The following is a 23,395-nucleotide window of genomic DNA, read 5'->3' on the forward strand; positions in this document are numbered from 1 at the left end:
AAAAAACACTGGAATATCCTTCAGCTAGATTGTGACATTAAGGAAGCTATAACCTCCCAGGCACAGATCACGTACAGAACGGGTAGAAGTATAGGAGACCGTGTTGTTCATAGTTACCTTGGCAATATAAAAAGAGAAGGATGCTAGCTGGACAGGAAGGTCAATGGATGCTACAAGTGCAGACATTGTAAAGCATGTACACTGGTGGAGGTGGTTAAAGCCTTCACGAGTGCTCTCACGGGCATTAGTTATCCCATAAAAATTTTTGCGAACTGTAGCTCCAAAAATGTAATCTATCAAATAACTTGCCCCTGCCCACTAGATTATGTGGGTAAAACCACAAGAGAATGGAGGAAAATAATCCTTGAACATCGGGGGGACATTATAAATAAAAGGGATAAACCTGTATCCCGCCATGTCCATCTTGAACATAAAGGGGAGACAAAATGCTTGAAATTTACTGTGTTGGAGATATTACAACCATCCATTAGAGGGGGCGATATAGACAAAATATTATTGCAAAAAGAATCTAGATGGATTTTTAAATTAGGATCGGTCACACCGCACGGACTGAACGAACAACTCGACTATACATGCTTTATCTAAATTGAATGTAATCTCAAAAACAATCCTAAAAATTGTTTTTTAATATCTTCGCCTTTGCCAAAAACTCGAGATATGCATCGTAATTTTTTATGTATGACTTAACTCATTGCCACTAAATATCCTACTTAAATAACGATCACATGATCTATTTTGAATCCATCTGAGCGGACTCCTTGACAAGGATTCCTGAAAATGGATAGAACTGCGAGGGTTAAAATTCACTGATTCCCTTGTATATTCACCGCCTGAAAGAACGATTAAAATAATTTTATTATTAAATGATTCCCTTGTATACCTTAATAAACCCCCACCTCATCACCATATGTCCGGACGTACAGTCATGTTTCCCCCTTTATAGATATATGAGGGGATATTCCCTACATTGGTCTGATCTCACGACCTCTGACTTAGTGCAGTGGGTTCAGACGGAAAGCAGCTGGAAGACTCATGCTGCAACTACAGTAGCAGCTGGGTTTCTCCTCCAGACGAGACTGTTCTGGCGTCTCGTTTCCATGGGAACACATATCTCCACAGCGGCGCACGTCAGAGCGCCAGACTGTGACGAGATCTGCTCTCTCTTTCTTAGAGAAAGAAAGACTTACTGTTCCCTTTCACATAAGGAGCGATGTCTGGTGTTTCCACACGGACAGCACATACTTTCGGTGCCCTTTGCCGTGTAGACCATTCATCGCTCCTCCACTGACACAAGCCCACTGACGTCATGGGGGTGTGTTAGGGGAAGGGGAGGAACGAATGTGGGTTTATAGAGGACAGGGAAATCCCTGTTACTGACGTCAGACGCCAAAAAACGGGCGCCAATTCAGAAAGTACAGACGCATCTGAGCGATCTCTTGCCACTGCAAGCACGCCTGCAGACATACAGCCTGTTGATTTGTTCCAGCACTCCTGAAAACTTGGATCTAGCTGGTTATGTCCCTTCTCCCCTGAAGAATCATGTGGCCGTGAGGAAACGCGTTGGGAGACTTGATCTATATTACGAGAGTTCACAGAGGAGATCCTTTATATATACCAAGTGAGGTTTCCTGATCCACTGGACAGCAAGTTTTAGGCTATGTTCACACAGGGTATTTTGCCGAGTTTTTTGACGCGGAAGCCGCGTCGCAAAACTCGGCAAAAACGGCCCGAGAACGCCTCCCATTGATTTCAATGGGAGGCGTCGGCGTCTTTTTCCCGCGAGCAGTAAAACTGCCTCGCGGGAAAAAGAAGCGACATGCCCTATCCTCGGGCGCTTCCGCCTCTGACCTCCCATTGACTTCAATGGGAGGCAGGAGAAAGCGTATTTCTCGCTGTTTTATGCCCGCGGCGCTCAATGGCCGCGGGCGAAAAACGGCGCGATAATCGCCGCGAAAATCGGCGTGCAGGGAGAGGAATATCTGCCTCAAAGTTCCAAACGGAGTTTTGAGGCAGATATTCCTCCCCCAAAATACTCCGTGTGAACATAGCCTTAAAGGTTGTCAAGAAAATGGATGACATCCATACGGGTAGGGGGGCATTCAGCCCCATACTCTTGTACCTGTTGGTCATTTATAAGCACCTGTTGGTTACTTACAAGAAAGGATCTCTAGACATAAAAATTGATGAACACTCTCTATTCATTATACACACGCATGAACTGCTGTTAATATCGTATTACCTCACGATACTGGATACAGGCTATGAATGAGCACCAAAAATTCAGTACACTTGCTACTTTTTATATATATATATATTGTCTGTACATGTATGTTTTTTCTAGAGCAGCTTTTTAAGAGAAACAAGTAAAAGTTATATTTTATATACAAAACTCCGGATCTACTTTTCTTCTTAATATGTCATATGTGGTAATAAACTGCTGTTTGGACCCATGGCAGGACTCGGAAGGGAAGGAACAATATTTGGCTTTTGGAGCTCAAATTTAGCTGAAATAGTTTTTGGGTGTCATGTTGCGTTTGCAAAGCCCCTGAGGTACCAAAACAGTGGAAACACTCCAAAACTGGCCCCATTTGGGGGACTACACCCTTTAAGGAATCTATCTAGGGGTATAGTAAGCATTTTGGCCCCACAGGTCTTTTGCAGAATTTATTAGAATTAGGCCGTGAAATTGAATATCAACATTTTTTTCAACAAAAATGTTGCATTTTTTCATTTTCACAAAGGATAAAGGAGAAAAAGCCACCCAACATTTGTAAATCAATTTCTCCCATGTACGGCTACATGTGGTCATAAATGCTTTTTCAGTAGAAATTAATTAACCCTTTCAGGACTGATCCACTTTTTGCTTTTACATTTTTGTTTTTCCCTCCCCGCTTTCCAAGAGCCATAACTTTTCTTTATTTTTCTGTCAGTAGAGTGGTGTGAGTGCTTATGTTTTGCGGGAGGAGTTGTAGTTTCTAGTGACACCATTTAAAGTACCATTTAATGTACTGGGAAACTGAAAATAAAATTCTCTGCAGGCTGAAATTGGAAAAAGCTGCGATTCCTCCATTGTTTTTTGTGTTTCGTTCTTACGACTTTCACCGTGCGGTAAAAACAACAACTTAAATTTTTCTGAGACCTAATACGATTACGGTGATACCAAATTTATACAGTTTTTTTCTATATTTTACTACTCTTACAAAGTAAAAACTATTTGTTAAAAAAACAAAACTTTTTGCTTCACCACATTCCGGGAGGCATCAGTGTTTTTTTAATTTTTTGGTCAATTGAGCGGTGTTAGGGCTTATTTTTTTGTGGGACGAGCTGTAGTTTTTATTGGTACCATTTTTTTTTTTTTGCATACAATTTTTTCTGAATTTTTTTTTTTTAAAGCTAAGGTGACCAAAAAACAGCGATTTTGTCGTTTTAAATTCTTTATTTTTTTTACAGCGTTCACAGTGCAAGTTAAATAATGGTATATTGTAACCGTTCCGACTTTTACGGACGTAGCGATACCAATTTTGTTTATTTTTGTATTTTTTACATTACTTTAGAGGGAAAGTGGGATTTGTTTGGACTTTAAATATATTATATTTTTTGTTCACTAATAATAACTTTTTTCCTTTATTTTTTATTTTTTTACACATTTTATTAGTCCCCCTAGGGGACTGGAACGAGCGATCATTAGATCGCTGGTACAATACACTGCAATACTAATGTATTGCAGTATAATGTCATTTTTACAGGCTCCTGTAACAGCACGATCGCTGTTCCTGTCCGTTAGTCCTGGGTGTCAGCTGTAATACCCTACTGACACCTGCAGAATATGGAGCGGGCGCAGCGCATGAGCCCGCTCCATATATAACCCCGCACCACGACATTCTATTAAGTCGTGGAGCGCGAAGGCGTTAATGCGTAGCGGATGGTGCAAAGTGCAAATGTACATTTTCCGCTGATATGCCATTTTAATTCACAATATGTTGTGCACAGTTTGTGCCACTGAAGACAAATACCTTATACAATGTTGAGCAGGTTCTCCCGGATATAAAATGTCATATATGTGGACGTAAGCTGGTGTTAGGGCACGCTGTAGGGCTCAGAAGGGAGGGAGCGCCATTTGGCTTTTGGAGCGCAGATTTTGCTTGGTATGTGGCTGGTGTCGCACTGATAAATGGCGCCCGATCTTATCCGCTTTTGGACACTGCACAGAGCCAGAGCTTTTTTCTTTTTTCTTCACCGGAGCTGTGTGAGGGCTTATTTGTTGTGGGACAATCCGTAGTTTTTATTGGCTAGATGTGATATTTTTTTTATCACTTTTTATTCGATTTATTTTTGGGAAGCAAAGTGGCAAAAAAACAAATTCTGACAATGTTTTTTACAGTGTTCACCGTGTGCTATAAATTAGATTTGACTTTATTCTGCGGGTCGATACGATTACGGCGATACCATATGTATATCGTTTTTTTTATGTTTTGTGGTGTTTGCGCAATAAAATCATTTTTCGATAAAATAATTAATTTTTTGTGTCACCATATTCTGAGAGCCATAACTTTTTTATTTTTCAGTCAAAAAAGCTGTGTAAGGGCTTGTTTTTTATTGGTACTAATTTGGGGTACATGCGACTTTCTGATCACTTTTTATTGTATATTTTGGGAGGGGTGATGACCAAAAAAATAGTGATTCTAACATTGTTTTTTCATATTTTTTTTTGGCGGTGTTCACCGTGCGGGAAAAATAATATTATGGTTTTATATTTTGGGTCGTTATGAACGCGGTGATACCAAATATGTGTACTTTTTTTTCTTAACATTTTCATTTTTTTCCTATAATAAAAGTCTTATCATAGGAAAAAAAGCTTTTTTTGTTTTTGTAACTTTTAACTTGTTTTTACACTTTTATAAAACATTTTTATAATTTTTTTTACTTGTTTTACTTGAAGACCTGCAGCACTGATCGCTGCTATAATACATTACACTACCTAGGTAGTGTAATGTATTAGAAACTGTCAATGTGACGCTGAGAGTCACACTGACAGGAAGCCTATGAGGACCGGCCTCCGACTGCAGCACCCGCAATCGGTCCCCGGGAAAGTTTGTTGTAGCAACAAACTTTCCAGTTTGTTATAGTAACAAACTTTCCAGTTCATTGCTACAACAAACTTTCCCTGCGATCACATTATCGGGACCTGAACCAATCAGGTTCCAATCATGTCTCCGGGACCAGAGGCAGGGGTTAACAGCGCGATCCGGGTGTCAGCGCTACTCTGAGACACCCGGATTGCGCTTTTAACACCCACCGTGAATTCACGTTGGCGCTGCACAGAGCCCAGCAAGCTCTGACGTGAATTTACTGTGGACGGTCGGGAATCGGTTAAGTTCTATTGTACTGCATTTTCCCCAAAAAAATATATATATTATTTTACTATCTGGACTTGCAGGTCTTACTTGGGTTTTGTTGCAGCTTTTCACTTTCCAGTTGAACTTAAAGAGGCTCTGTCACCACATTAGAAGTGCCCTATCTCCTACATAAGGAGATCAGCGCTATAATGTAGGTGACAGTAATGCTTTTTATTTAAAAAAAAACAATCTATTTTCACAACGTTAGGAGCGATTTTGGTTTATCCTAATGAGCTTTCTTAATGCCCAAGTGGGCGTATTTTTACTTTCAACCAAGTGGGCGTTGTACAGAGGAGTGCATGACGCTGACCAATCGGCATCATGCACTCCTCTCCATTCATTTACACTGCACTAGCGATATAGTTATGAGAGATGATAGTTTTTGTGAGATTCCGGCAAGTGAAACAAAATCTCGTTTAGCTCCGTAATCTCGCGAGATTTCGTTTCACTTGCCGGAATCTCACAAAAAAGATTCAGAAGTGTCAGGATTCTGAGTACACATGACGTCCAGGCTGGATGGTCATGTGTATTCATTATCAGGACACTGTAGTAATGTTAGGGCTTGTGTATGTAGCTGCACATAGTGATATAACTGTATCGCTAGTGCAGTGATGAATGGAGAGGAGTGCATGATGCCGATTGGTCAGCGTCATGCACTCCTCTGTACAACGCCCACTTGGTCGAAAGTAAAAATACGCCCACTTGGGCATTAAGAAAGCTCATTAGCATAAACCAAAATCGCTCCTAACGTTGTGAAAATAGATAGTTTTTTTAAATATAAAGCATTGCTGTCACCTACATTATAGCGCCGATCTCCTTATATAGGAGACAGGGCACTTATAATGTGGTGACAGAGTCTCTTTAATGAGAAAAATCCACAACTGTTTTGGGATATGAATTGTCATGCTGAAGATTAAAAAATTTGCACCATAGATCAATTCTGCGGCGTGTGGATGAGATTTGTTTAAATCTTATTCACTTTGCTGCTACTGTATTCCACTGCAGGTTTTCCGTCCACAGCAAATCCGTTACGTGTGATTGTAGTTTTAATTCTCCCATACTAGAACCCTAAGTATTTCTGAAGCTGAGATTGCCTATTGAAATATACAATCCATTCACTTGAATGTGTATATCAGTAGTTCATAGTATATATGAAATGCATTTTCCTCAGCTGTTTGTCTGAACTTGTCTAACATATTGTGATGTCACAATTTCTTCATGTAGCTCCTATGTATTAATTTGGTATATGTAATCACAATTGAATAAGAAAAATACCACTCCTGTGTATAAAAATATAAAAACAAAAATGTATTATCCGTAACCCTTAAAAGCATTAAAGCTTAACTGTACGTGACCGGTGTTAAGGGGTAGTATAGGGTGGGCTCACGGCCGACACCTCAATGCAACAGGCGGAACCAAAGATAACTTTTACTCCGCCCATTTAACCCTTTAGATGCCGCGGTCAATAGCAACCGTGACATCTAAACGGTTAGAAAGTGGCGGACAGCCCCCTCCAGCGATGCGCCGATGGTTGTTATGGCAGGTTTTGGGCCTAATAAAGGCCCCCAGGTCTGCCGTCTTTGTACTCCTATGAAGCCCTGCCTCCTTCATAGAAGACTGTCAGTATAGCAATATACTGCAATACATTAGTATTGCAGTATATCAATCAAGCGATACAACGATCGCTGGTTCAAGATAAAAAAAAAATAAACCGTTGAATTAAGTTTTTTAATGTACAAAAAGACCATTTTATTTTTTTAACAAATTGTTTTTTCTTTGTAAAAGTAGTAAAACAAAGAAAGAAAATTGGCGTCACCGTAATCATATCAACCTGTAGAATACAGTTAAAATTTCATTTTTAAATTTTTGCTGTACAATGAACACAGAAAAAACAGAACCCAAAAAATAATGGCGGAATCGCTATATTTTGCCCATTTTACCCCACAAATAATTATTTTTTTTCAGTTTCCCAGTACATTATGTGGTACATTAAATGGTGCCATTAAAAACTACAACTTGTCCCGCTTAAAAAACAAGCCCTCATACGGCTCATCCAGAGTCAGTGCAGCTGACTAGCAGGAAATTTTCGAGCACTTCATGCTTCCCTCTGCTGACAAGCTTTATGGAGATGCTGATTTCATTTTACAGTAGGACTTGGCACCTGCCCACACTGCCAAAAATACCAATACCTGGTTTACTAACCACAGTATCACTGTGCTTTATTAGCCAGCAAACTCGCCTGACCTAAACCCCATAGAGAATCTATGGAGTATTGGCAAGAGGAAGATGAGACACCAGACCCAAAGATGCAGACGAGCTGAAGGCTGCTATCAAAGCAACCTGGGCTTCCATAACACCTCAGCAGTGCCACAGGCTGATCGCCTCCATGCCACGCCGCATTGATGCAGTAATTCATGCAAAAGGAGCCCCAACCAAGTATTGAGGGCATATACTGTACATACTTTTCAGGAGGCCAACATTTCGGTATTAAAAATCATTTTTGAAATTGGGCTTATATAATCTAATTTTCTGAGACCGGAAATTTGGGGTTTTCATTAACTGTTACCATAATCATTAACATTAAAAGAAAAAAATGCTGGAAATAGATCACTCTGTGTGTAATGGATCTACATAATATATGAGTTTCACTTTTTGAATTGAATTACTGAAATAAATAAACATTTTGATGATATTCTAATTCATTGAGAAGGACTAGTTCGTCTGTTCTGTGATTTGGAATTTTAGTCTCTCCTGGTTTGATCTCTGCTAGTTTGTTACCCCTCTGGCTTTCTGGTTTCCATTCTGGTTTTGTCCGCATTACACCTTCTGTCCAACACCTTATTCTGTAAAAGCAACCTGGGTTCTAATGCGTCCAAATCGAACCTGCCTTGCGGTGGACTCTGGTGAAGACCATAGACTAGCCTTAGACTCTGCTGACCAGAGTGGTGACGGACTTGAGATAGCTGATTTACTTGTACGCTTGATCCAGACAGTCTCCAGCCGCCTTTGGGGAATTGCTCGTATAGCAATTTCATAGACTTTCACTCTGGGGAATTTCTCAAGTAGTGATTCCTTCATATTACTCTACTGTATATGCGTCCCCCTTTAGAAGTTGACTTAGGCTATTGCCTGAAATAAACTTCTCTACCATTAATCCATATATTCTTTAAGCTGGTTTCTCCTTGAAAGTGTACAGTAAATCCTTAATTACGGCATTGCAATTTATTCAGATCTGTCTATAAGGTGTTGTTTTTTTTTTAACCCTATTTTTGTTCCGAATTAAGTCTAAAATTTTAGTTTTTTATAATTTTTTACTACGCCTTTACAGCAGTCAAAACTCCATTTTTCTGATACAGAGCTCCAGCATACAATGTGATTTTTGTGTTAGCAACATCGCACGGCATAACTGAGTAGTAGGATTGAATAAATGCTCTTCTTATTTGTATTTCAGCTTCTTGATGTTTTGGAGCGATATTGCATGGCATCAGGACTAGAATATCGGAGGCTTGATGGAAGCACTAAAGCTGAAGACCGAGTTAAAGTAGTGAAGGAATTCAATATTATGCAAGATGTAAATATTTGCTTAGTTTCCACTATGTAAGTAAATCTATTTGTTTTACATTATCACACATGTGTTTTCATTTCTGTTCAGAATTATTTTATGTTACTTTTTATAGGGCTGGTGGGCTCGGACTTAATTTTGTTGGAGCAAATGTAGTTGTAGTCTTTGACCCAACTTGGAATCCAGCCAATGACCTTCAGGCAATTGACAGGTAATTTTGTAATTCGTTTTGAATAACAAGAATGTTCTTATCCCAAACCATTCCATTTTTGGCATTTTCAGCTTATCCTTGAACTGTAACATAGATTAAATATGATTTTATTGCCTTACAGAGCTTATCGAATTGGACAGTGTCGAGATGTGAAAGTCTTAAGGCTAATATCGCTGGGAACAGTGGAAGAGATTATATATTTAAGACAGGTTTACAAACAGGTAAATTGCCATCAGTTACAAAATCATTTCACATGTTACAGACAAAATATTTGGAAATCATTTACTGGTAAGCAGTGTAACATTTTATCCCTAATCTATTATCCCGGGGCATTGAAGCAAAATCTATAAGAGGCCTTCAACTGTCATGACTTTACACTATAGGTTCTATAAGTGTAGTATTAACTTGTTTAGTAATATAACTATGTCTAGTATTACTACATTATTGTGTGCATATTGTATTTGGATCTGCCATTACAGAATTGACCATTGAGCACACTGATGTCTTTTTAGGTTTATATTATGCTTTTGGGCCCTCTTAGGAGCCAAGTCTATCTGCTATTATCGTATGTTCTGGTCCTGGTATTATGTTACCAATTCTACATTTTAGCCAAAGGGCATAGTTTACAGACTAAGGCCTCATGTACACGAACGTGTTTTTGCGGCCACTATTCACCCGCAAATCTGCTGTGTGAATTGCGTACCTATTAATTTCTATGGGCCCATGCACACGACCGTGGTTTGCATGGTTTATGAATTGGCCGGGCTTATTGAAATCAATGTGTGCATGGTCCGTGATTTGTGGGCAGCCCACGGCTGACACTCTGCAGCTGTCCGTGCCGCAATCAATAGGCCGTGCACACGGCTACGGTAGTGTGCATGAAGACTTAGGCGTCTTGCACATGACCGTAGTGTTTTTCTGATCCACAATTCCCCGGACCGTGGTCCGTATTTTGCGGATGAAATGTCATCCGTGTGTCATCCGCAAAATGTGGATCATATAAAAAAAGTGCAAGGAAAACAATGATGCTGACTTCCTGTCGTCACTTAGGAACACGCAAATTACAGATGTCACACGGAGGTATATCCGCAGTTTCCACTGGCCCATTGACTTCCAAGTGTAAGGCCCCATGCACACGAACGTGCTTTTGCGGCCGCAATTCCCCTGAAAATCAACGGGAGAATTGCGGCTCCATTCATTCCTATGGGGCCATGCGCACGATCGTGGTTTCCACGGTCGGTGCATGGCCCAGGAGCCCGGACCGCAGAAAGAACGGGCATGGCTTATTAAGGCTGTGTTCTGAGGTCCAGGCTCATAGGAAATAATGGACATGGCCATGTGCACGGCCCGAGATTTGCAGGCGGCTTGCGGGTGACACTCCGCTCCCGGTGACCTGAAAATCAAGGCCATGCACATGGCTACGGTCGTGTGCATGAGGCCTAAGTCCATAGCGAATTTACGGGCCGTAATAAGACATGTCCTGAGTATCTGCGGCTCTGGAAGGAACCGTGAAAACTACGGTCGTGTGCATGGTGCCATAGCAATTAATGGGTCCGCAATTCACCGGCAGATTTGCGGGTGAATTGCGGACGCAAAAACACGTTCGTGTGCATGAGGCCTAAAGAAAAATCATTAGGTTTATGGAAAAATAGAAGATTCATAGTTCTTCTGTTAGTGTTATAAAGGTGGTTTTGGCATGTCTGTCTGTGGCTCTTTTCTCAGAAATTGCGTAAACAGATCCTAGACAGGTGATGTCGTTTTCCTCCTTTTTTTTTTTCTCAATATTTGAAGAGAAAATAATTTGACTTTTAGGCACCAAGCACACGACCGTGTCCGTAATTACGACCCGTAAGTATACGGGAAGGTGTCCGCTGGCCATAGAAATGAATGGGTCCGTAATTACGAGCGATTTTAGGGCCGTGTGCATGGGGCCTTAGTGTATAGTTGAAGATATCTCTATATTTTTTAGAATAATGTAGAGTAATTTCAGATGTTTGTCAGTTAATCCTTCCTGTGATAAGCACCTGGCAGATACACATCACTGAATGTTGGAGGTGCAGAAGAGGAAGATTTGTTAGTTCCTGTGTTCCGCAGCTGTGCCAGTACAGTATAAGATATATTGAAGTCACATTGCTTTGTGTTTCACAGCAACTTCACTGTGCGGCAATTGGGAGTGAGAATGCTAAGCGGTATTTTAAAGCAGTACAGGGATCAAAGGAGCATAAAGGAGAATTATTTGGTGTCCATAACCTGTTCAAGCTTCGAACCCAAGGGACTTGTCTGACCAGGGATATTTTAGAGGTAATTGTTGACCTGTTTTCTTTTTCTAGCATGCTAACTATGTTCTATCTCGTATACTAACCTTATACCATAGTAAGATCTACTATTGATATTGATTAACTGCTATAATTTTCTACAGTTTTTGCTGACAATTGTTCTTAATCTTTTAGAGGTAAAGGTAGATATCATTATAAAAAGTTAAGTCACTTTACAAATTTTAACTTTTTCTTAAAATGTAGCATATCTGACAGCATTTATTTCTTCTCTTGCTATCTCAACTCAAATACTGAGCAAGCTCAAATATTTCCCATGCCTCTGTTGACTTTTATATTTTGGGAAGATTAGAGCTCTGTTATGTATTACATACAAAATAGATGACCGACACAGAACTGGCAGAGAATACTGGGAGCTTTTAACTGAGCAGCCTGCAGGTTTGTGAATACAGCTGTGGAGGATAATGGACAGTAATATATTCTGTATTCCCACATTGCATATGTAAAATACGTTTAAGAGCTGATACTGTTCGGGGTTTTTTGTTAATAACCCCCCTACCCGTTCCATTGTGGGTCGCTCTTTTTCTAGTGGACTTATTCAGCGAACTTCCGTTGTCACTCCTGATTCAAAGGATTCTCCCAACGCATTTCTTCAAGGTTTGGAATCATCAGGAGAGGTTATGCCAGTAAACAAGGCTCCTTCGTAGTAAGAGAAGGTTATAGAACAAATCACTGGTTGTGGCTCCCAGATTAAAAGTATTTGTAGTGGCAAGAATGAACCATGGCAGAGTTGGCAGCACATGTTTCGCTCTTGACGCTTGTATCCAGTGTCTGACATCATCCATGGATGATCCCTATAGTGAGGGAATATCACTATTTACATTATTCTTCAATGTATTGGGAAGCATAGCCAAAGTCCTGCAAAATAAATGAATGTATGCCGTGCAGACCATGTACTGGGTCTGAACAGATCCCAAAACTGTATGCGTACTGTAAATTCTGTTTACAGCTAAATCTGCTTAATGCTTCTGTTTCTTAGTTGCATAAATAATTGTATTAGAAAATATAAATGCAGCGATAGTATATAGTGTATTTTTGCCTCATCTATACATTCGGACCTTGCTGATATACACAGACACAGTTGTCCAAGTTAGGATTTTTTTCTATTGCTCTCTATGGATACAGTATGACGGCTAAGCTGTAAGGAAGAAGAAAGCTTTGAGTTAGCAGAGCATTTGAGTACCATGGACAGCAAGAAAAAAAGAAAGTCAATCCATTTTCAAAATCAGAACATCCTTTTGTAAAGGAAATTACATTATTTTGGGCATGTACTAACATTGTAGGGAAACTTATATCTACATGGTTGCCAAATGTCTTTATCCACTTAACTGTTCTTAAAACGCCTCTTTTAAGCAACATTTTTTTTTAATTTCTCAGTTCAAATCCACATAAAATGTGTATGCTTATAAATTAGGTGCCAATGTTTTAGAAGTAGGCACATTTTCTGCGAAGAGAGCATTCATCTTTGTTGTTGTGGCGGCAGCCGTTTTTGCAAGAAATGACAACAGGAAGTTCAGCCATATTGGCAGTTATTTTTATCGTCTCAGAAACTGATGATCATCTGTAATTTTGTCAATGTGCTCAATCAATACCAAAGTGACAATTTTACCAAGAAGCTCCTCTATCTGCTGATATACCTTCTTAGTCTAAAGACCGTTCTTGTAACTTGTGCTGTCTGCAGCCCAGGGTTACACTGAGACTTTTTGTAGTGCTACATATTGATTTAAATGATTGAGCTACAGCTGCATTCCAATAAATACATTGTGTTGCACGCAATCTTGTGGACGGCAGCTAGTAAATATCAATTCGTAGTGCCAGAAAAAGTCTACATGTAGCCCTGGCCTATGTAGGAGTTTTTTTTTAAACTTTTAGCTTTTTATGTTAAAGAATATTGCAAAAGGACTATCGAAGATGTGTGTCTGTTTAATGTATAAACTTAGGGAATGTTCACATTTCCATTTAGTAGTGCCATTTACATTAAAATTTATTGTGCAAAAATGTATCATATTTGAGCCCAATGAAACACTCGAGACAAAGAATGCATGTGTCATGCACCGCCCCCTCAGACACTGTAGTGGGCAGAACACAGTATAGGCCTCATTTATCCAAGTTCTCTAACAGAATAACTGGCTTTGTTGCTAATAGCAACTAATCAGAGCTCAGCATGCATTACTTAGAGGAATTGTCAGCTCTCCTGACATGTCTGTTAGTAAACACTGGTATTCCACATGAAATACCAATGCTGAAGACCTGTTTCTTAGAACTGTGCATTGTGCTTTTCCTCCCAAATTGAAAACTGGGCGTTCCCATGCCCCTTGTCAATAGGGTGTGTTCCTACACAGCCTGACACTGTCATCACTAATCGTATAGTGTCAAAATGTGTAGGGACATACCCCATTGACAAGGATAATGGTAACACCCAGTTGTCAATTTATTCACAGTCAATTTATTTATTTCCAGTAGGAGTAACAGAGGAGTGACAGTGGTACAACGCATAGTTGTAAAGAAAAGGTGCTCCAGAATTGTTGTTTTATGGGAAATTCAATTATTTACTTAAAGGGAAGGTGTCCTGATTTTGTTTTTTATTATATTGCTTTAACCGGTTAAGGACTAGGCTGTTTTACAGCTAAATGACCAGAGCAAATTTCACAATTTTGCTATGCGCTTCTTTAGATGACTATAACTCTGCAGGTGAATAAAGTTCATCTTTGAATTTTACACTCTTTTTAAAGGACAGATAGTTCTTTGTTTTAGTGGCATTTGTCAGTATATATCATTTTTATTTTTTTCTCTAAAGTGGGCAAAATTGGAAAAAAATGCAAGAATTTAGCAATTGCGTCAGTTTAGGCTAGTATTTTTCACACACAGTATGGACCACGGACAAAATTAATCTCCTTTCACATTCTTCCACTTCTCCCGTGCATGGGGATACCAAATATGTGTGCCTTATTCACTGTGCGGGCATGTGCCAGGGCTTGGCATAAAAGGAGGCTTTTTGGCCTTTTCGGTCCAGGAATTCTGCATTTGATTTTATAGCAGCATACAGTTTTCTGGGGGGCCTAATGCTGCTGAAACATTAGAAACACCCCATAAATGACTTCATTCACACAAGTAGACCCCACAAGGTTTCCTTCAAGGGGTTTATCATATTTTTAGACAGTCCAGTTTTCTTCTGAAAGTTTCTTGAATAAGATGGAACAAAATAAAATTAGCTTTTTTTTTAACAAATGCGTCAGTTTATGCCAGCTTTTTCACACACAAAATGGACCACGGACAAAATTCATCGCATTTCACATTCTTCCACTTCTCCCGTGCATGGGGATACCAAATATGTGTGCTTTATTCACGGGCATGTGCCAGGGCTTGGCATAAAAGGAGGCTTTTTGGCCTTTTCGGTCCAGGAATTCTGCACTTGACTTTATAGCCGCATACTGTTTTCTGGGGGGCCTAATGCTGCTGAAACATTAGAAACACCCCATAAATGACTTCATTCACACAAGTAGACCCCACAAGGTTTTCTTCAAGGGGTTTATCATATTTTTAGACAGTCCAGTATTCTTGTGAAAGTTTCTTGAATAAGATGGATCAAAATAAAATTAGCAATTTTTTAGCAAATGCGTCAGTTTATACCAGCATTTTTCACACACGGTATAGACCACGGCCAAAATTCATCTCCTTTCACATTCTGCCACTTCTCCTGTGCATGGGGATACCAAATATGTGGGCCTTATTATCACATAGAGATGTAGGAGGGCGGACGATAGAAGAAGCTTATTTCACAAATCGCTTTTTTTCAAAGCTGGTTTTACAAAACTCAACAGAGTTTCTATAACACGTCCAAAATATCTGCTCTTGAAGCAGAGATCCCAAAATATTCATCTAGGGGTATAATGGGAATTTATTTTTTTCGGTTTTCTAAAATAAGAAATTGCAGGTTTATGCAAATGGAGCTCTCCAGCAGATGATCTTTAGAAAATATGCAAACATGACATCCACCCCCCACCCATTCCCTCCCTCACCCTTGGAGTAAAATCAGGGGAAAAATAAAAAAGTAATGTAGGGCAAATATATTTTCAACGAATTAACTAAAATCTAATAATTCAGAACAGTGTGGTATTTTTTAAAACATGGCTCAATGCACAGGCCTGGTTGTGAGGGACATGAGGGACAGAAATATCGGGAATCTTTGCGGTGCCTGTCTTTTCTGCAGACGCGGCACTTTTTCTGGGGGTTGCTTCTGGTTGCTGTTGGGGGAATCCGACTGATGAAGTGTCTTTCAGTCAGTCGCGTGACATCCTCAGACTGGGGGCATTCTCGGGTGTCCTGAACATCAAAAATGAGGCCTTCAATAATTTTTTCCTGGAAATCCAGGTATGTGTCTCTGCCTCTGTTTTTTTTGTAGAGCACAAATGAGTTGTGGATGGCCACCTGTAACAAATAAATGGCCACTTTTTTGTACCAGGTTTTAGTTTTGCGTTTTACTAAATAGGGCTGTAAAACCTGGTCGCTTAAATCCACCCCCCCCCCCCATGTACTTGTTATATTCGGACACGCTCACTGGTTTGTGCTTGTCCGATGTTGCCCCTCTTTCCCTCACTGCCACTGTTCCTGCGGTATGAATCCTGCTTAGCACATACACGTCTTTGCGATCCCTGAACTTGACCGCCAGCAATTCCTCAGATGCATAAGCACAGGAGTCCCCCTTTACCATGCGCTTCCCCACTAATTGCTGTGGAAAACCAATTCGGTTTTTGCGCATGGTACCACATGCGCCAGTCCTTGCAGCATGCAAATGCCTAAACAGGGGCACACTGGAATAAAAATTATCACAGTACAGGTGGTACCCCTTGTGAAGCAGAGGCTGCATTATCTGCCACACGATCTTACTGCTGGTGGAAAGATCAGGGGGGCATCTAGGAACATTTATTGTGCGGTCCCGCCCTTCATAAATCCTGAAGGCGGTGGTATATCCTGACCCGCTTTCACACAATTTGTAGAGCTTAACGCCATATCTTGCCCTTTTGGAAGGTAGATATTGGCGAAAGCTATGTCTGCCATGGAAGTTGAGGAGGGATTCGTCCACACTTACATTCTGCTCAGGGGTGTAGAGTTGCAGAAATAAATTATTGAGGGAATTTATTAGCGGTCTTATTTTGAACAACCGATCCCGGTTTGCATCGGTATTTGGGGGGGCCTGTGCGTTGTCATTGAAGTGGAGGAACCTCATTATTGTCTCATAACGAGACCTGGGCATTACTGCAGAATATACTGGGGTGGCTTGGGCGGGTCTTGTTGACCAGTAAGACCTAATGGAGGGCTTTTTGACAATACCCATATTTAGGGTGAGCCCCAAAAATTGTTTTCATTCCTGCAAATTGGTGGGCGTCCAATCTCTGGCATGGGTGGATGAAGGTTTCTGCCTTATATATTGAGTGGCATATAAATTTGTTTCGTGGACAATCTGATTTAGGATGTCGTCCGTTATAAATAAATGGAAGTAATCCATTTGGACAAAATTTGTATTGTCCACGGTTATGCCAGGAGTGGCCGTAAATCCGTGGATTCTAAGCCCAAAAGATGGGGCAGGTGCCCATACAAGAGCCTGGACTGGAGGGACCAGGCTGTCCCGTGCTATAGCGCTACTTGGCGCTGTGCTTTCATGTTCTGCAGTTTCAACTGCATCAGGGACAACGACCCCTGAAGATGAACCTGAAGTGACGCTGTCATCGTCACTACCTAAAACAGGTTCCATCTCGGACGCCATCTCTGATGCGGTCTCCGACTCAGACCACAGCATGGCGTATGCCTCCTCGGCGCTAAACAACTTCCTCGCCATAACGTAACTAACACGAACACTAACTAAACAAATTATTTTATTTTTATTTTTTATAAAACACACAAACTAACTGGTATATATATCTACACTACCGCTAACAAAAAAATAAACCGCTATTGCTATATATATTATATATATATGGATATATATATAATTATATACTCCCTACCTGCCTATTCTAATAGAATAAAAGAAAGAAAGGTAGATAGATAGAAAAAAAGATAGATGGATAGATAGATTGTATAGATAGATAGAAATCTATCTATACAGAGAATGTTTTAGAGTGTAACTGTATTTTTTCACTGTAATCTTCTGGCAGCAATTCTCCCGAGTCTCTTCTTCTCCTCAAACTGAAACAATGTTTGAGGAGAAGAAAAGAGGCAGGAGATTTACTGCCAGAAAAGTCAAAATAAAACAAATGTGGTCGCTGTGATAGGTTTTCACAGCGACCACATGTTCAGGGACCATCAGATTGGTCCCTGATACCCTGCCCAGTGCCCAGAGCTGTTGGTAACAGCGTGGGCACAGGGCTGTGTGCACACGATCGCGTGCACACTGTTTTATATGCAGAAATGCATGTGATCGCTGTGATTGGTTGTCACAGCGATCACATGTTCAGGGGCCAAAAGATTCGCCCCTGACATTCTGCCCAGTGCCCATGGCTGTTAGCAACAGCCAGGGCATAGAGCTGTGTGCACGCGATCGCGCGTGCACAGTCTCTGAAGTGCCCCCGTAAATAGTCTATACGGCGGACTTCAGAGACCCTGACCGCTGGCCGTATAAATACGGCCAGCGGTCGGGAACCTGTTAAATAAAATATAAACAAAATATAAATAAAATATAAACAAAAATTGTATTTATTAGTGTTGTCACTTTCTAATTTTTACTCTGTTCAAACTTTTACTTCTCTATGGGGGCTGCCATTTTTTTTTTCATCTCTGTATGTGTCGATTAACGACACATACATAGATGGAATACAGCACATACAACCCCATAGAGAATGCGAACGGGAGCCGTTCCATTCTCAGAAGCGTACGCCGTCTGTGTGGGAACGGCGCATGTGCCGCTCCCACACAGACCAAAACGAAGCTCGTTTGCAGAGCGAAATCCGGCGCCATTTTCATCTGGACAGGAAGCCGCTGTCAGACAGTAAGATGATGACTTCCGGTCGCGGCTTCCGGCCATATGCTCAGGTGCAAGGAATAGGAGCGTAGACCAGCGGAGGCAGGTAATTTATGTTTGTGTATGTGATGTGTGTATTATGTTCGTGTGATACTGTATGCTGAGCCCTGTATCTAATCCTCCTACAAGATTCAAACCCTTCCTTCTCCTGGCACTAGCCAGAAGAAGGGAGGGGGGATTGTGTGAGGACACTAGAGCGAGTGTGTCCACCCCAAATTTGCAGCATAAATAAATGAGGTTACTTTACCACAGTGCCCATGCTGCAATTTTGGGAACTGCTCCCTCTAGTGCCCAGTACATGGAAATGTTATAAATTAGAATCTAATTTATAATATTTCCTGACTTGAAAAATTTCAAAAATTAAAACAATGTGTAATCACTCAAATACTAATTGTTTAACTGAAAAAAAAGAATAATAATTTCTAGCGAGACATCCATCACAGGCTCCGTTTAACTTACACGTCGGGAGCTTTTCCTGACGTATACGTTAAATGCAGGACAAAAACGTATTGTGAAGCTAGATTAAATCCGACATAATCCGATAGGTATGGTGCGCGATGTTAAACAAACATAAAAAAAGTATACCATCCATCACCCATAAACTCCCATGTTAAAAAAGGTATACATCATAGCCATTTAGTTTTAAAAAAGTATACATTAAATGTATACTTTTTTTTTTTTTTAACATCGGAGTCTATGGGCAACAGATGGCATTCATCCGAGACATCTGTCGCAGCCATGCAGTAAAAAAAAATATATACACTAAACGTATACGTTTTGTTTTTTTAATGGGAGTTGCCCATAGACTCACTTGTTAAAAAAAAACAACTATTCGTTTAGTGTATACGTTTTTGTACTGGATGGATGCCTCTGATGGATGCCATACGTCGGCCATCGGTCGCCCATAGACTCCCATGTTAAAAAAACGTATACGTTTAACGTATATGTGAAATTGTATTGAATTGATATCATGCCAAATTGTATCACTTATTGTATCACTTATCTCAATTCAAGCAAAAGTAAAGGTGGACACATCTGTACGTTTAGCATATGCACCGGAACATACACTTAATACGCAGCGTGAACTTAGACTACACCTTGTTATCCTTCTTGTGATATCACTGGAAAACATAATGTAGATTTAAAACAAAACTTCTGGAGAACCCTGTTAAGATTTGGCATGTGTGGGGATGTTAAGTAGATGCAATGTGAATCTAATTAAATTGTAAAACTATTTTTTTTTGCATGTGATGACTCAGCGTGAAGGTCAAGTAGAAGCTGGAATTAAAAGTGCCTCTACGTATGTAAGTCAGCAACCAAGTTCAATTGACACCAACATGGTAAGTGTGTGTGTGTGTGTGTGTGTGTGTGTGTGTGTATATGTGTATATGTGTGTGTATATATATATATATATATATATATATATATATATATATATATATATATAGATTTTTTTTTAATTGATTTTTTATTAAGTGTATTTTCTGTGTGTGTGTGATAGGAGAGAGCAGGTATGAGGAAGAAATTAACCAGGTTAATAATATTCATTATAATGCCACTTGTAAGTGTATGAAAATATAAGTTACCGTTAATGGAGAGGATAAACTCTCCCACAATGCAGTGCAGCACAGAGCATTACATTATACGAGCAGAAGCAAAAATCTGAAAGCAACTCTGGACTGTAATACATGCTATAACTCACAACATGGTTAGTAATACAATATATTTGCAAAGGGTTATTCCCATCTGATGCATTTAGGGCATATCCACAATCCTCTAAAGCTTGCTGCATCAGTAATGGAGTGGTGGCCACACTTGTGTGCAACTCTCCATTGAAATCTATGGGAGTGCTCTGCTTTTTCAATTACTCCTATACACTATAAGCTTCAAGCAGTCGATGCAAACCCTCCTTATTGGCAGCTATCTCAGCTATCTCTGTATTCACACTCATACAGGGAAGACTGTCAATCAATGCGTGAGACCGCCCACTAGACTCATTAGCTCATAGTAAGCTGGTATTTAAATGAATGCAATACTGAATCTTGGTTATAAGCTATATTGAATATTTTTACACAGAACTATATATCCATCTTCTTAGTTTCTCCTGCTCTATAAAATGCTGCCTGCAGTTCAGACTGAAAGTTATACGTGACACGATCCATTAAAACTTTACTGTTTTAAAAACTAAAATGTAAATAACATTTCATTAACTTAATAAACCTGCTACCTATAACGTAATAAATAAGTAGCGCATAGTACTGTGTACCAAAAATTGCTTTGTAAGCACTATAGTTCCAGGTCTACAAGAACACACCTGGTAATTACGAGTACCAGCACCATGATCCTAAAAAAAACTGGAGAAACATCTTATGGTCACGGGCATAGCTAAATGGGTTGCAGTGGTAGCAGAGGCCCCTGGTGCCTTAGGGGGGGGGCAAAGGCCCCTCTGTCACATAAGAGGGCACCAGTGTTAAAAATAGCCTACTATGGGTAGGGGGTCTCTAACAGATTTTGCATTGGGGCTTCAAGCTATGGTTTTGCTTATGGTCAAAATGATTGTAACCTTATTGGGAGCTATTCTCGCTCTAATGATTTCTATCCAGGTTCCCTAAAACAAAATTTAACTAAAAAAAGAAGGCTGTAAAAAGTTCCATAGTATAAGTGTGTCCTTTTGGCGTACGTTTGGCCAGTATATGTCGGTATCTCGCAGCCACGACTGTAACTACACTTTTGAATACAACTGTATATAAACTGTTTTTTTTTATTTTTATGCCCATCAATGGCCTTATGTTCAGTGCGACAGTCTTAAATGGTTCCACTGAACTGAAACCCTTGAATGTGGGGTGAATTTTGTCTAAGAGTGTGCAGAGTATGCTTTGTGCTGCAATACAATCATGTTAATGAGGCACGAACATAAGTCCAAGCTTCAGTATACAAGGACGTAGCCATGGCAACAAGAACTGCTTACATTGATGGCATTTATTGAGCTGAAAGATCGTAAACCGTTACTGTTTTTGTGATTTGCGATTAAACCATTTTATTTATAGAAATATAAGTTCTAATAGAATCCTAACACATTTTGATTTGCATCTGTTGAAGGTATTGTTAGCACTTTTAAAAATGGAAACTTATTCTTGTATTCTTGGTTCAGTGGTTCTTTCATGTGCCATAGTCACAGCATATCTCCCATTTTACCACCCACTGATCATTACGATATGTCTGTGACACAAGCTAAATACACAAATTTATATAACTCACTAGAAATCAAAACAGATGAGTATATTGCCATAGCCTTCTACTAGTTAACTTTATGAAAGATTTGCAGATGTGTCAGGATATTTTGTCTGGATGGTGATATATGGATAGACCAAGTTTTACCACCTCACCCTGGTGAGTCACTGGCATAGGATAAATACTGTAAGTCACAGGCTATAATCATGCAACAGAGAACCAATTGTAACTATAGGTTTGTCATTTTATGTAGCAACATTAATGATAATTTTGTTTTCTAATTGGATTTATAAACTTCTAAAGATCTCTGTCCAGAATCATAATGTTAAGTGAATTTAAAACCCCTCTACACCACTTATAACTAAATGTGAAGCAAAATTACAGAATCCTATATTCTTCCTCTATCCTAAGGAACAGTTTATTTGCTATTCACATAACCCTGTCTGCTTTCGGTTTTGGAATAGACAATTGGATTGTTCAATTACAATATAAATTGATCTTAAAGGGGCACAAATGGGTTTCATACATCAATGAAAAGTGTCCTATGGCGGCATGGACATACAGGGTGAACATGATAGATCTCGAGTTCTCAGCTGAAAAGTTGTTGTGAATTAAATCCCGAAATAAAGAATGGTCATAAATATATGGTAGATGTTTGTAAGATGTGCAATTTATCTATTTATTGAATACTTTTCGCGAACAGAAAAAATCTGCCTTGGAATTCCTTCAGGAATTTTAAGGCAGATTTTGACATGCCTCCGCTTTTTTGCCACGGTTTTCGCATCGTTTTTCTCCCACAGCCATTTAAGCTAATGGTAACGAGCGTTGCAGATTTTTGATGCCTCCCATTTATTTCATTGGGAGGTCAGAGGCGGATACCGCGGCAAGAAGGGACATGCCTCTTTTTTTGCCTGCTAGTGGCTAAAATCCGCACAGGAAAAAAACCACCTCTGCCTCACATTGAGATCAATGGGGGGGTGATTTCAGCAGTTTTTTGGTCTCCGCGTCAAAATCAGCGCCAAAACACTCTGTGTGAACAGAGCCTTAGTGAAAAAGCCCCTTCCTGACCCTGTACTGGTAAGCGGAGAGATCCCTGATCAACATTCTACATTAATACCAGAAAACCTGTATATTGTGTTTCTTAAGGAACATGTCCAAGACCCTTTATCTATCCACACTTTCACCCATTACCAGCATGAGGAGGCATCTTGCATAACTTGGATGGTAAAGTAACATATATTGTAAGAGACCATAAACCCTCCCGTTCTTCCTTAGCCTTCTTTTCTAGGGTAAATTAACGTAGTTTTTAAATAATGGCTGTAGTCCTGTTACAGCTGAGATATGTTCAGTAGTAACCTGTTATTTTTGCCATTCTCAGATTCAGCCAGATTCAGAATTTTTAAACAGATTTTTTCTGCTTGACAAGGAAAATGCGGTGTTCACATACCCTAAAAAGTAGCCATCTATAGGTGGCACTAGAGAGACTATTTTCTTCCTCCTGGAGGAGACCTATTTTTGCCCCGCTGCATAAGTCATGTGCAGGGCTGTCATAGAAGCAGACATTGTGCTGTTTGATAGATTGCTTCTGGTGATATCGTCTTATAGTTTTCCTCGCTTGCTTTG

General features: G+C 39.9%; 1 protein-coding gene across 2 annotated transcripts in view; it reads left to right on the plus strand.

Moving 5' to 3' along the window:
• ERCC6L2 (ERCC excision repair 6 like 2) overlaps positions 1-23,395 on the plus strand; it is a 147,465-nt gene that overhangs the window by 71,918 nt on the left and 52,152 nt on the right. Inside the window, exons 12-16 of one of the 2 annotated variants that reach the window (XM_075828822.1) lie at positions 8,869-9,014; positions 9,095-9,190; positions 9,312-9,411; positions 11,339-11,491; positions 12,649-12,763. In XM_075828822.1, the coding sequence (XP_075684937.1) occupies positions 8,869-9,014; positions 9,095-9,190; positions 9,312-9,411; positions 11,339-11,491; positions 12,649-12,660 (507 nt within the window). In that variant the 3' untranslated portion in view covers positions 12,661-12,763. Of the gene's footprint in view, positions 1-8,868; positions 9,015-9,094; positions 9,191-9,311; positions 9,412-11,338; positions 11,492-12,648; positions 12,764-19,800; positions 19,882-23,395 lie in introns of those variants that run through there. The other variant, XM_075828821.1, reaches the window with a different exon arrangement.

Source organism: Rhinoderma darwinii, chromosome 1 (assembly GCF_050947455.1).
Source record: "Rhinoderma darwinii isolate aRhiDar2 chromosome 1, aRhiDar2.hap1, whole genome shotgun sequence".
In the NCBI taxonomy this organism is placed as follows: Eukaryota; Metazoa; Chordata; class Amphibia; order Anura; family Rhinodermatidae; genus Rhinoderma; species Rhinoderma darwinii.